This window comes from Acomys russatus, chromosome 21 (genome assembly GCF_903995435.1).
Source record: "Acomys russatus chromosome 21, mAcoRus1.1, whole genome shotgun sequence".
Taxonomy (NCBI): Eukaryota; Metazoa; Chordata; class Mammalia; order Rodentia; family Muridae; genus Acomys; species Acomys russatus.
In genome coordinates, this window is record NC_067157.1 from 29,006,298 (window position 1) to 29,021,806 (window position 15,509).

A 15,509-nucleotide genomic window follows, 5' to 3' on the forward strand; every position below is an offset into this window, starting at 1 on the left:
GGGAAATACAACACACAACTTCTGGATGAGGTGAAGTACACCCTATGCTCAGGTTCAAGTGCCCACTCAGAGCTCAAGTGAGCTGTGGGTGCACAGCATCCACTGGGGGACAACACCAGGGGGGTCTACCCAATTCTGTCTTGCTTTGTACCTGAAAAGAGTAAGACGCTCACTCAACACAACTGCTATCCTGTTGACTTATGATCTACTGTCCTCACAAGTTTGTTCTTCAAATAGCAGGTTAAACAATCTCATATTAAAGAAAAAGAGAATATGAGTTAATACTCATAAAGTTACAAGAATCTTACGTTTCACCAATAAATTTAATTCCTAGTGAATTAAAGGACTAAGCTGCAGCTTGTAACCTTGGCTACTATCTCAGCTCTGCTCTAGGAAACACAAGGCTAACTCTCTGTGAGCAACAGAATCAATTGCAGAAAGACAACCAGTTACAATTTTACTTTGTAGTCTTCTAAAATGAGATCGGAGATCTAATGAATACACACTAAACAAGACAGAGGGAGGCAAGCACAGTTGGAGCAAACTCCCCAGTGTGTCTACAAAACACAGACAATTCCCAAAGGAGAGCACTAAAAGAGGGAGCAAGTCAGCTAACGGACAACCCGCCTGAAGGTCCAATCGAGCCACAGACGTCTAAATATGATGTAGGCTCTCTAGGCCAAAGACAGACTCATTTAAAAACAAGTCGCTTCCAGCTCAAGAGAAACAGCAGAAGGTGGGCCAGGTAATTCCTAACACAAACACAGCAACTACAGTAATATTACTATCTAATAAAATGGATTTAAGGTACAATACAACAATTAAGGAAACTATGCAACAGTATGTAATTCTAAACACTTAACAATCTAGCCCAGGATTTTAGAAACAATAAATTTACAGGAAAACTAAGGCAAATTACAAAACCTACTGTTTGTTACAGAGCCACTTTAACCGACGTAGAAGCAAGAGTCAAGGCAGTCAAGCAGTACAGACAAGAAACAGACATGTTAATCAGATCATGGACAGATCCAAAACAAGAAATGGGTGTTCTCAATGTTGACTCTGTATCCTAATACGTTGCTGAAGGTGCATATCTGCTATAGAGTTTCCTGGTAGAGTTTTTAGGGTCATGTACTGTTGGGGTACACTGTGTAAAGGTGTCTCTGTATAGTCAACTGTTGCCTGCTAAACCCGCAAAGACCTCAGTATCGGTGTTTCTATGGCACATCCACAGTGTTACATTGCGTATATTACACCCGTCCTTCCTCACTTGCCTATTAGTTGTGATGAAGAGCTGATGGCCAATAGCTGGTCAGAAAGTGGAGGGTGGCACTTCCAAAAGAGCGGGGAGGGAACACTGGGAGCAAAGGAAATGCAGATTTGCCAGTGGACACGGAGGTGAACAGACGACACGAACAGGAACAGAGAGGCAGAGCTACCACACGGCAGGATGCAGTGCCAGGAAGAGTCTGGTAAAGCTGGGCCGTCAGCTGGACACTGCCCAGGCTAAAAGGGCTGAGCTTTAAAATATTTAAAAGCCTCTGTGTCATTATTTCTGCCACTGGCAGGTTCGAGGAGTCCTGCTGTAGTTGACATATACAATCAGATCATCAGCAAATACAGATTCTTTGATTTCTTCCTTTCCTTCAGCTGTCTTATGGTATTGTATAGGGATAGAGAGGGTGGAGTCTGCTCTAACCATGTCAGGGTGCTGGTTTTAGGAGGTGGAACCTCTGAACAAGTCACGAGGATTCAGGAATGGTTTCGTGCACTCACACAAGACTGTACAGGAGCTGCCAGCTTGCTCTTCCCATGCAGGAGCACAGTTCCACTCTTTACAGTACGTGTGGGATCAGCAGGAAGGTGCCATGTTGGAAACAGCAGTGCCTCGTCACACACTGACTGGCTGACTCCTTGATCGTGTTGTTCTCAGTCCACACACAGATCTGCTGACTCCTCAATTGTGAATTTCTCAGTCTACTCCAGGGGTTCTCAACTTTCCCAATGCTGTGACCCTTTACTACAGTCCCTCGTGTTGTGGTGATCCCCAACCACACAATTATTTTATTGCTACTTTTGCTATTGTTGTGAACTGTAATGTAAACATCTGATTAGCAGGATATGTGACACCCGGGGTCACGACCCACAGATTGAGAACCACTGAACTCTGCTCTGCTAAGTATTTTGTTGTAACACCAAGAACCACTAAGACAAGAATTTTTAATTCTATTTTTGAAATGCGTCAAGTGCCAGAACAACTCTACATGCACACATGAAGGTCTTTACGATTTATTCAAAGTGCTTATTGAGTAGCCTTGCCATATAATATACTCTAACATAATAAACTAGAGAGCCACAGATGTTTTTACCAAACTGTTAAAATATGAATGCCAGGAGTGGTGGTGGCACATGTCTTTAATCCCAGCACTTGTGAGACAGAGGAAGGCAGATCTCTGTGAGTTCAAGGCCAGCTCGGTCTACAGAATAAACTCCAGAACAGCCAGGGCTATACACAGAAAAAAAATTGTCTCAAAACCAAAAATAAATAAACAAATAGACGATAGATAGACAGACAGATGATAGATTAAAAATAGAGATAGATAGATAGATAGACAGACAGACAGAAAAGAGAAAAAGAAAAAGGAAAGACAGACAGACAGACAGACAGAAAAGAGAAAAAGAAAAAGAAAAAGAAAAAGGAAAGGAAAGAAAGCCAGGAATTTGGCATTATTTTTTAAATTATTAACAGAACACTTAGGAAAGGTGAGTAAGAAAGACAGACAACCTGTGCAATTTTGCGGGCATGTTCACAAGCTCTAATGCCAAGCTGCCACAGTTGGAGGCCTGGCTCCCCCAACCACCTCCTCTACTGAGTCTAAGCCGTTGCCTTCCCATTGTGACGCTGAGAAGGGAGTCTTCCATAAGACACGACAAGCCATTCAGAGTCCTTCAACACAGTCCAGTGGACATCAACCATTAGTGCGTATCACAGGAATAAACATCACTGAAATAAGCAAGCTAACAGAAGGCCTGAGAAGCTGGTGCTTTGAGAGGTTACATTGACTGCCAGCATCAGTGTAGGAAGGCACCCGTCTCACAAGTCACAGGCATCGTTTCACCAAACAAAACCAAATTAAGGATGTAGGTTTATGCCATTCTCTTTCTCAGGGTAGGAGTTTACAGCTGAAATCTCTTATTCTGACTGTCAACTTTGAACCATCACTTCTCCAGTAGGAATCTGGAGAGGTAACTGTCAAGCTGACCCTTCAGAGCAGACATAATCCACACAGGAGAGAGCGCACACTGCAAAGCAGCGTATGTGCTTGCCTAAAAGATGAAAAGTGCTGCTTGAAACGGAAATGATGACCTTTCCTGGTTGCTTTAAAAGCAAAACTGCAGTTAAGTTGGCTATAGGAAGTTGGTGAAATGACACTTACTCATTGTGACATGCCACCAACAGAGCGACTGCTTGTGTCGTGCCCAACCACGGGACCGTCTGCACAGTCCTTGCCTTACCTCCAGGTCACAGCTGTACTCGGTGCCATCCAGGAGGGTCACTCTGGCCAGGACAGTCTTAGTCTTCTTGGGAGCTTTCTGAGAGGCCACCTCTGCCTTCAGCTCGCTTGTCTGCACTTCCTTGGTCTCCCGTTTCGCTGCCTCTCCTTCCGGGGTCTCTTCCTGTGCCTCCTTTCCCTGTCCTGCCTCTCTGTCCTTCCTCACTTCTTCAGCAGGCTTCCAAAGGAAAAATTTAAGTCCACGATAAAGTTAGCCACCTTGTAGAACACAACATTAACTAGAAAAGTAATCAGGCTCCACTTTTCTCTACAGCGCTGCTACCTTTCCCAGGGTTTGGATATGGTAGGCAAGCATGCCAGCCACATCCTCAGCCGCAAGGAAAACCTTTAATGAGAATTATAATATTTGATCTAGCCAATTTAAACTTAGGCTTTATAAGAGTCAAACATGGTGCAAGAAAGGGTAGTTTCTCATCTTTCATTCTGCCAGGTTACTGATGTGGGCATTAAATGAATAAAAGAAGCTATACTGCAGCACCCAGCTATACTTTAAATAGCATGAAATAACAAGATTCCTAAAACCCTAAGGCAGAGCAAAACCTCGGCTTCCACAGGTGAACAGAGCACACACACTCCACTCACTGCTCACTCCCAACACTACTTACTTGAATAAAGCAAAGGTAAATAAAAGGGCATCAACTGTAGAAGTGGGAGGGCTGACAGCCAGCTCAACCATACCAGAAACAGGCGCTTCTAAGAGGGTTACATGCGCTTTGTTGCTGTGCTATGGTTCTTTTGTCTTGTTTTGTTGTTTCCGGGATAGTTTTAGAAAGACTCACAGGGCAGACTGAGGTGCTGTGATCCGAGCTCTGTATACAGATACAGCAGGCTGAGGCCGTATCTTAATACAGAAATGGAAAATGGAGCAAGGCAAGCCAACCCGTTTCGCTGTGTGGCTGTGCTCTCACTCCCAGGCTCCTCACACACACCTGGGTCTCAGGACTGCTTTTCAGGGGAGGCTTTTCTTCCTTGACCTCCACCTTGACCTCCAAGTGCTTCCTCTGAGCCATCTCTTCAGCATCGCCCTTGGCCCGACTCTCTTCCTCAGGAAGGGAATCCTCTTTATCCAAGACCTGGCCTTCCATATCAGCGTGGGTCGGCTCCTTCTTATCTCCTCCATCGTTGGCTACTACTAAGTTATAAGACTTCTGCTTCTTAAGCCATGGCGGTATGAACCGAGAAATGCCCCTGCTCTCAGACGGAGCCTTCTCTCTCTTCCGGCGGCGGGGACTGCTTTGGCTTTCAACAGCAGGGCCTGGCTGGGAGCCTTTCTCCTCCTCTGGCTCAGATAAGGGATTCTGCTCATTTTCTGCTTCTTTAGCTCTCTCCTTGGGTGTGTCTGCTCCCACCTGGTCAGAGCCCTTCTTCACTTCAGATGCAGAGCCAACTTCAGTCGTCATGGTTACAGCTTATACTGCAACAAAAGAAAAACCACAAGATAATATTTTAGAGACTTTCCCACTTTCAATCTGGTGGCAAGGCGAGGGGAGGGTGAGATGGAGAGGGAAGAGGAACAGCAAACAGGAAGAAGGCACAAGGCAAGAGACTGCCCCGTGAGCCTCTCAGAACCCAGAACCAGCAGCGTCACAATGGCATACACTCCGGACAGCTGGGATGCAATCATCCAGACTCAAGAGAGTGACTGCTTTCATTTGATTCCAACTAATTACACAATACCTGACACAGAAAACCCGTGTTTAAGGCTCTCTTTCACTTCCAGCCTTTACCCTTTAGTAAGGAATGTCAGCAATATTACCAAGTGTTGAGGCACACTGCACTACAATTTCACACACTGAAACCAAAATCTATAGAAATGTTAAGTATTAGCCGCACGTGGTGGCACACACCTGTAATCCCAGCACTCAGGAGGCAGAGACAGGTGGATCTCTGTGAGTTCGAGGCCAGCCTGGTCTACAGAGAGAGGTCCAGGATAGTCAAGGCTACACAGAGAAAGCCTGTCACAAAAAACAAACAGAAAAAGAACCAATTTTAAATGCTGTGTGACAAAACTTGTAGTAGTAATAGTAATAGTAATAGTAATAGTAATAGTAATTAATAGTAATAGTAATAGTAATAGTAATTAATAGTAATAGTAATAGTAATAGTAATAGTAATAGTAATTAATAGTAATAGTAATAGTAATAGTAATAGTAATTAATAGTAATAGTAGTGGTAGTAATAGTACTACTACAACTACTACTACTACTTATTATTATCATTATCATTATTATTATCATTATCATTATTATTATTATTATTATTATTATTATTATTATTATTTTGCTTTCCAGTGTTAAATCCTGAGTCAACAGCATACTCCAAAAGTTAAGCTTCTGAGAAAATGATTAAAGACAAAATTAAAACTCTAAGCCTCCACTCTTCCCAATCTCAGACACTGTGTGTGGGTGGGTGGGTGGGTGGGTGTGTGTTATATAAGAAAAATAATGGTCCTCGTCCATATGAAATAGAGATATCATAGAATGGGAAAGACACACCTAATGACTTATTCCAACACAACTAATGAAACAAAATTAGTTAAATCTAAAAATAACTGCTGGCCTAAATCTTATACAAGCAGAGAGAGACTGCTCAAGCATAGCAGACTCCCCCACAAGGACAGCAGGCAGGAGGGAAGTGAGGGTGAAGCCAGCTCAAGCACAGCAGACTCCCCCACAAGGATAGCAGGCTGGGGGAAGGGGAATGGGGGTGAAGCCAGCTCAAGCATAGCAGACTTCCCCACAAGGACAGCAGGCAGGAGGGAAGTGGGGGTGAAGCCAGCTCAAGCATAGCAGACTCCCCACAAGGACAGCAGGCAGGGGGGAAGTGGGGGTGAAGCCAGCTCAAGCACAGCAGACTCCCCCACAAGGATAGCAGGCTGGGGGAAGGGGAATGGGGGTGAAGCCAGCTCAAGCACAGCAGACTCCCCCACAAGGATAGCAGGCTGGGGGAAGGGGAATGGGGGTGAAGCCAGCTCAAGCATAGCAGACTCCCCCCCAAGGACAGCAGGAGGGAAGTGAAGGTGGAGCCAGCTCAAGCATAGTAGAATCCCACCCCCAAGGACAGCAGGCAGGAGGGAAGTGGGGCTGGAGCCAGCTCAAGCACCCTGCTTGCTCCCTCATGATCCTTGCCCCAGAGTGTTCTGAGTGTTGGCAGCCTAGCCCATGGGAAATGTCTGAGCTAGCTTCTTACAGGCACAAACATGAAGTTGAAAAGGAAAAGGAGCGCACAATTGTCTTAAAGCAGATTCATAAGCCACAGATGTGACCCTTTAAAGCTTACTGTGTCAATATAGAAAAACGCTATTTAGTCATAAGAAAGCCCTAATGCATGCGTTCCATGGAACAGCCTAAAATTAGTTGCTTCTAGAGCTCAAGAACTTTAACTAATAAGGAGATAAGATACCTGTTTCAACAGCCCAGCCTGACTGCAAGGCCTGAAATGAGAGACTGAAACAGAAAGGCATCAGGGGAATGGTTGCAGAAATCCAGGCATAGTCTTTATTAAGGCCAAAGCAGTGAGGAAGAGGCTAAGAAATGAATGTCATGGGACAAGCGGAGGCAATATCTGACTATAGAAAGAAAGAAAAAGAATCTAGGGACTCTACGGGACACTGGGGAAAGTTATCCATGCAAACAGGATATCCAGGAAGATGAGTGTAGCCAAGACATGTAACCTGACTTTAAATTCACTGTGATTGACAGGTCTGTGGCAATGTCTAGCTCTGAGAGGCTAGATGTGCATGAGGGATGGAAATCACTTGGGAGCTGTGGCCACATGGGTGAAGAGCTGCAAGCACACATGATACTGCTATCACCTAGGAAACCAGTGGTGCCCGACACTAGAGGGTTCTTCGAGAAACCCTTACTACCACCTACATGCAAGGCAGAGAAAGAAAAAGGGAAACACGGTGAGAAGGCAAGATGGAAGATATAGTGTCTCTGAGAGCAGTACTACAAGAGTTAACTGCCAGACCCACATGGGATGTCCTATGCTAGGGATTTACAACTCACAGTGCCACCAGCAAAAACAAGGATACAACTGGACCTATAGTGCACAGAAAACAGGTCTTTTCCCAAACACATATAAGAATCTTATGTAAATTAGTCACATGAAAACCAGTTGATTTCTAGCATATACTTTCTAATTACATCCTGAGAGGTGAATAAATACCTACGTAAAGTTAAAAGAAAAGCTGCCCCACACAGGTGTAAGCTAACCAAGATAAACTGGCAGCTTTCTAAGTACTCTGGCTATGATAAACAGGGGAGCAAACAGCTTTTGGCCAAAATACTCAAAAAGCAGTGAACCATAAAGCTAAAGTTCCCACTGTCATGTTGAAAGAAGTAATAGCTGTTCATATTTTAATCAAAGAAGATACCAGTGTGGTGGTTTGAGTAGGAATGCCCCCTCCCCATTCATGTGTTTAAATGTTTGGCTACAGTTGTGGCACTATTAGGAGGTGTGGCCTTGTTGGAGGAAGTGTGTCACTGTGGGGGCAGGCTTTAAGGTCTCCTGTGATCAAGACAGTGTGGCACACAGTCTCCTTCTGCTGCCTGTGGATCCAGATGCAGAACTCTCAGCTCCAGCACCATGTCCGCCTGCATGCAGCCACGCTTCCCACCATGATGACAATGGACTGACTAAACCTCTGAAACTGTAAACCAGCCCCCATTAAATGTTTTCCTTTACAAAGATTGGCGTGGTCATGGTGTCTCTTCACAACAATAAGACCCAAACTAAGACAACCATGAACAGCTCATTATGTCACACAGTGTGCAATTTCTGTTATTCAATACACCCATGGATTTCCTAATGAGTCACAAAACTCCTCCTGGTTCACTCCTTAGAAAAGATTCACGTCAGCTTGTGGAAAGGCCACTGTTGACCATGTGGTCACAAGCGAGTGGACAGAAGCTGAAGACAAACTGCTAATACAGAAATAGAGAGCATGGGTGAGCCAAGCATAGGCTGAGCCTCATGGACTGCAGGAGTGACCACTGTCTTCACAGCCCAGGGTTGACCAGTGTCACTCATTCAAATTGATGCTGCAGGACAGAGAACAGTGGGAATAGCTTACTGAGCTGTGACAAGCCAACAATAAAGGTGGGTGTAACTCTATGTAAGTAACCATATTCTTAAAATAGCCCCAAGAGCTCAAACATAACACTGTCTCCTTTGTAAGATGGTTTCTTAAACAAATCACTACCATCAAGAGAACATGAATATAGCACATATGTTCACCATAGTTACCATGCATGTAACTCAGCATTCAGATGTGGACAGGCCACTAAGTGCACCACCCAGAAAAAAAAGGAAACTCAGTGCTGCCTGGTGCACTTCCAAAACAGGAAGTCAGGGCTGCACTTCCCATTAAGATGGGGAGTCCATGAAGGCAGGGCTCTTCCTCTCATTTATAGACATAGCATCTAGACTTGTCTTCAAAAGGTGGCAAGCACTATTCAGTAAATACTATTTTATGGGCATTACTAATTTTTTTAGTCTGAGCTGGGTGGTGGTGGTGGCACATGCCTTTAACCCCCCATAATCGAGAGGCAGAGACAGGTGGCTCTGAATTCAAGACGCGCCTGGTCTACAGAGTGAATTCCAAGAGACAGCCAAGGCTACACACACAGAGAAACTGTCTGCCCTTTCCCCCACGCCCACCCCGCCCTCGAAAACAAAAACAACAACAAAAGAAAAGAAAAAAGAAAAATCCAGCCTAATATCCTGATTTTATCAGCAAGAATGATTCAGCGAGCTAGATTTGCCCCAGGCACAAAGTGAAATGGGCAGAGACAAAACCAGAACTACTGACTGCTCCTCCAACCATAGCCATGCTCGTTAATCTCTAATTAGAATTAGCAGCCCCGTCATTAGTGGTATAGTTATATAATATACTAAGTAAAGATTTTCTACTTGCCAACAACAAGAAAACAAGGCTATGAACAAGCAGCCCATTAGAGAGGCATGTGGTTTTGACACAATTACCACTTTGGCATTCTCCAGTTGGGGCTGATAGAAGTGTTTGTTATTGTGACTGCTTCAGGAAAAAAGGCATGCATCACTGAACACGCAATCAAGCAGAAAACTGTCTACAGAAGTCCAGTACAGTTTAGTAGAAAATGATATTAAGGAAAACCACTCTTTATGTCTGTGTTTTTAAAAGGGCATTTACACCAAGGTGCTGTAGCTACACTGCTTAAACCACCTGCTGAACGTTCTGCCCTTTAAGCCACAGGCTCCCAAATCATCAATTGTTCACAAAATTGATGGCCTCACAGCTCTACACACTCAGGAAAAACGTAAGAAAGGGTCTGTGTTAATGGCAGCTTCAGGTGTTTCGTTACCACCGTTAAGGGTCCAGGCTATATGCAACCCTTAAACAAACTGGGAAAGGTGGACGCCCCATCAGTGGCTCCCTTCCTGTGCCTACATCATGACGTCATAAGCAACCCATTGCTCCTAGCAGGACACAAAGGATTTAAGGAGCTGTGATTAACAAAGGGGAAAAGTATACATTTTTAAACTTTGAAATTGGCATTAAGAGGCTAAAAGATTTTTGTTTCAACTCTGGGAAATACAGAAAGAAAACTGTTCTACAAATAGCCATGAATAATAAAATATTGGCAATGTCTGGACAGTTCTAATTCAGCTGTCTTCTAAACTAACAAAATTCATCTGCCATGCTGTGGCAGGCTAAGTAGGAGCTCGCTAAGATCCACAACTGCTCACTTTTTCACCTCCCAAACATCCCACAGCAAGAAGCATAGTCTTTTTTGTTTGCTTTTTGGTTTTTCGAGACAGGGCTTCTCTGTGTAGCCTTGGCTGTCCTGGACTTGCTTTGTAGATGAGGCTGGCCTTGAACTCACAGCGATCTGCCTGCCTCTGCCTCCCAAGTGCTGGAATTACAGGCGTGTGCCACCATGCCTGGCTAGAAGATTCTTTTAATGCCACAATCTTCCATTTGAGCATCAAAGGCAGAGGTAAGTCAGCAGCTACCTAACTCTACTCAAGCATTACAGGGTGAGGCTTCTCAAACGTGTGGAACATGAACGAGGAAGACAGATGGGAGGAAAGGGAAGACAAAAGGCCTGAAGACGAAGAAGAAACAGTAAAAACAAGCAGACAGAATGGGCGGCAAGGACTGACATGTACAGTTCAGTAGAGAGCGGCCGAGCACGAGGGAGGCTTTGTAGGCTTGTTCCTCTTAAGGATGAGATGGCTTAGCAAGACTATATTCTCTACCCACTAAGTGTAAATACATTTCAAAGAAGCGACTGGCCACTGTACGGCATCTACTAAATTGCATCAATCTAAAAACTCATAATGAAATTAAGCCCCACACTGAACCGCAATGGACTACAATGCAACCTTTTGCTAGTTCTAGTACAGGTAAGATCAGCTTTCATTCAGAGCATGCATTTCCTCTGCTTTTTCTTTTTCTCCTTTTCAACAAAACCCATGTTTGGTCTAGTTTTTCTCCCCTGACACATGTATGTACAGCGAATACATCCAGGAGGGTCGCAGTGTAGGTTGTGTTGGTCTTGAGCAATCTTGAGGTTTCCCTTTTTGTCATCAAGACATGCATTCATCCGTTGATGAGTTTCCAGGAAAAAGATTTCTCCCTCTACAAGAGGAGCTGGCTTTCCTGCCTCTGAACACTGCAGCAATGTTGAAGGAGAACGCCTAAGGAGAACTTGGCTCAGGATGCAGAGCACAGACAGAGGTGGTCAGGTTTCATTTTGTATGATATAAAATAACTCTCTCCTGTGGCTGAAATTATTGCCAAAGGCGTTCAAATGGTCACAGAGAGAGCCGAAACAAAAAGGCAGTCCTCTGCATTCCTAGGAGAAGAAGTGCACCCGGAGGCCAGACAGACAGAGGCCAAGGCAGGGTCAGCTCAACTCTCAGCTGGCCATAGAATGAAACTCTGTTTAAAAAGAAAAAGGGAAACACAGCTTCAAATTTGGAATAGAGGCACTCCTAATCGCATGACACTGAGCATGGCGACTGACACTGACGCATCCACATTCATATTACTAAAGAGCATCTGGTACAGACACCATGAATGTCAGTTTGTCAATAGCTATGTCATGGGGCCGAACATGAGGGTACACGTCTTTGATCGCAGCAGTTGGGAGGTAGATGCAGACATGTCTCTGTGAGTTTTAGCCAGCCTGATCTATATAGTGGGTTCCAGGACAGCCAGGACTAACAAGGCACCTCTATCTCAAAAACCAACCAACCAACAAACAAACAAAACAGAAAACTATCACAGTCCCAAATATGTATTTTTAACCAACAGTCCCACTGTGCTAATTTTGGCTCAAGCACAGACTTTGAAAGAAATAAGTGTTTCTGTGCACATATGTATCTACCTGTATACCAGGAAACAAAGCAGGAAGAATTTAGAAGAGTAACAGGATGTGGGGAATAGCTGGCCCTTGGTAAGTGAGCTATACATGAGGTTCAACGCAGGAGAAAGGATTTCCCATTGAGCCCACGTTTCAATGGGATGAAGTACTTCTGCACTGTGTAAGGATATATTTACAGACTGAGCGAGCAGTGGAGCCATCCTACCTGTCACACAGCTCCAGCCACACAAACGAACAGCATGAGCACAGACAAATTCCAGGCTGCTCCAACGGAGAAGCATGACAGTCACGTCCTAGTGAATGGAGTCCAGTACTTTATGGTCTCAAAGTAACTCATTTCTGCTAGTCGACCTGAAATCCCACGGGAGGCTTACCTAGCCTAAGCTTAATGCCTGTGTGTTTAGAATAGCAGTACTTTTAAGGAAGATTTTCATGGGTAAAAGACCCTGTCCCAAGCTTGCCATGTGAGTCTGATCCTAGGACTCACATACTGAAAGGAGAGAACTGAATCTACCCTCCACCCATGCACCCTGGGTCACTGTGCACGTGCATGCGCACAGACACCTTAGACACACATAGATTAATGTAATAAAAGTGAAAAGTAGCCAGGCGGTGGTGGCGCATGCCTTTAATCCCATCACTCGGGAGGCAGAGACAGAGGCAGATGGATCCCTGTGAGTTCGAGGCCAGCCTGGTCTACAAAGCAAGTCCAGGACAGCCAAGGCTACACAGAGAAACCCTGTCTCAGGAAAAAAAAGAAAAAAAGAAAAGTATTCTCAGTTGTGTACTTATACAGAGAGAAGGCTAGTTTTTCAGAAAGCCCTTCTTTTCCTTCACACTCCCAATCTGAGGGCAGAGCTGAAACAACGTGTCTAGGAATGCTGTAGTGCAGGGGGCCACACAGGATCGCTGCTGGGGTCATCTGCTCAGGGAAGGGAAGCACAGCGCTCACCAGTGCTCTCCAAGTAGAGGGCAGGTTTTAAAGGGAAGAGAAACTGAGAAAGAAAGCAAAGTGTGTAAGGCGCAAGCACTCCCAGTCACATTCAGCAGCTTCCTCTTCATTTGTAGAGAAAAGCAGCCACGAACTGGCCTTGTGAGCACAGCGATGTCACGTTTCCTGTCCACACCTCCTCCCTGGCCCACATCGGCTACCATGCTCCCATACAGAGGGACATTTTTGTGAGATGAGCAGAACTTCATGTTCCCAGCGCAATGTCCACACATCCGGTGGCTTCTCAATACCACTGTTATGTTGTTCCTAGTATCTAGGGAATATTTATGAGATCTTCATCATATAACACTCCGGAGAAAAGAAATCAGCTCAGGCAGAGCACGGCCAACACCATCATCTCTCCTGATCCCAACAGACTCCACCAAGTGTCCTTGTTCCAAGCTGCTCCCAGCTCCCTTCTGCACAGGATGCTCGCCCAACCCTAAGTGGAGACCAACAACCAGGTACCCACATCTGTATAAATAAACTCTAAGTCCTATGCTACGAAACAGCAACAGTATTCCCAGAGGCTCTTCCCAAATCAGCTAAAGACAAATCCACCAAGGTTAACGAACGGCATGGGATAAACACGCAGGCTGCAGACGCTGCATTTTAATGGGTCATAAGACAAAAGCTTGTCAAAATCAATCAATGCTGCAGACTAAGACAAGTCCACCAAGCTGGGGCCTGCTTTCAAATCCTCTTCTCTGTAAGCCCGGGAATGCCGCAGCATAAACACACATGCACTCAGCTCCCTGTGGCCCAATACAGCAGGGTAGTCCCAAAAGTCATGGGCCAGTCACGGTGGTACCACTTTCTTTGTTAGGAAGTAGCAATAAAACCAGTTTAGAGTTTTTCTTCACTTTTAAAGAAAGATTACTAGATAAGTAAAGAAAAAAATCATAGTTTTTTAAATCCCATATGAATGTTAGAATCTAAGCAACAGAATGAATTTTCACATTTTCTCCACATGACAAAACTAGATATTTAGAAATAAAACAGAGAGCACAAGACTGTGAAAATAGCAGACGGTTCTTGAGAAATGCATAACTATGACTGTAGGTACTAAAACAGTGGGAATGTCCATCTCTAAGAGCTAGGGAACAGATACTTTAGGGTGAAACATCTACAAACTAATACACCAAGATGCCCACCCCTTAATGTGCTAAACAGTAACTGTACAACAGGCTTAGAAAATGATTCGCCTTCATATGGCTTCTCAGATGGGAGCTGCCAAGCCAGTGCTAAGGCTGGAGGACAAGTGCATAAAGCAGCTCCACTGCTATACAGGCCTATCTGAAAAGGCTGTTTGTGGTAAAGAAGACCCACACAGATGCAACATTTGCCTAGGAAAATGCAAATAACTAGTCTAAAAACTTTGGCCACTAAAATACACATACACATATGTATGCAGTCGCGTACAGTATATACATGCGCTTCCTTACAGTTTTAAAGGGGCTTCCAACAAATACAGCACAACATTCCTTTCCTAAAGAGACTACATACCCAAATTCCATCTACTCAGTACACTAGCATAGTCCACATTTCAGGCCCCTAGATATTTAATCACACTCTCAACAACAAACTTCTTTCTCAAGCAGAAACAAGTAAGCATGGACCACAAAACCCAACTGCTCCAACAGAACTCCCCTGCACGTACATACGCAGCAGCACCGAGGCACATCCAGCCGCTGTCTCCTGTTTCCTGGCATTGGAAGACTGTGGAAAGCCGATGGAAACCCAGCTCCAAAAGCTTAATGAGCGAGCTGGGCCCCACCCAAGCTGGACCCTGCTAGAGAAGGGCATGCTCAGTACAAAAGCCCAGCTCACTTCCAAGTCAGTTCATTCCTCAGCAAGAGAATTCATGTGGGTCACAGAAGAGCCTGCTGCTACCTGTCCCATGCCTAACTACAGGAGACTGTCCTGGTGACAAAACTCCAACTTTGTAATGGCAGCTTTTATATTCAACCATTACTAAGAATTCTCATTTAGTTGGGGTTTTTTTTTTATTTTTTTTTTTTTTTTTAACTTGAGAGAGAGAGAGAGCGCGCGCGAGAGCGAGAGAGAGAGCGAGAGAGAGAGAGAGAGAGAGAGAGAGAGAGAGAGAGAGAGAGAGAGAGAGAGAGAGAGAGAGAGATGTGTCAGAAAACAACTTCTGCAAGTCAGTCCTTTTACCATGTGGGTCTGGAGATCAACCTCAGGCCATCAGGCTCAGCAATAGACATCTTTACCCACTGAGCCAGCTCATAGGTCCCCACAGTTTTTATGATAATTTTCGCTCCCCTCAAGAAGCAAAGTCTCTGAGACCAGGCAGAGAAGCTGTCTTTTGAGCTGTTGGTCAGGGCTGTTCAGGAAGCCCCCAAAGCATTATAAGCTATTGCAGTTGCCTTTGGTTGCCCTCCAAAGGAGGAAGGTAAATCTCTCTTGATGATGTACTGCAGAACCAGGGCCCAGGATTTACGCTGAATACAGCAAGGTCTTAAAAAGAGAATTTCCCAAGCAGAACAGAAGCATTTTAGTTATTTCAACAAACAAGATGTCACCTGTACGAGATGGATGGAAAAGGTA

General features: G+C 44.7%; 1 protein-coding gene across 20 annotated transcripts in view; it reads right to left on the reverse strand.

The window, feature by feature from the left end:
* Positions 1-15,509, reverse strand: part of Epb41l2 (erythrocyte membrane protein band 4.1 like 2) — a 144,067-nt gene that overhangs the window by 61,134 nt on the left and 67,424 nt on the right. For all 20 annotated transcript variants that reach the window (XM_051164529.1, XM_051164528.1, XM_051164527.1 and 17 more), the window contains 2 exons: positions 4,505-4,989; positions 3,517-3,732 (listed from right to left, as the gene is read on the reverse strand). In XM_051164529.1, the coding sequence (XP_051020486.1) occupies positions 3,517-3,732; positions 4,505-4,975 (687 nt within the window). In that variant the 5' untranslated portion in view covers positions 4,976-4,989. The remainder of the gene's footprint in view (positions 1-3,516; positions 3,733-4,504; positions 4,990-15,509) is intronic.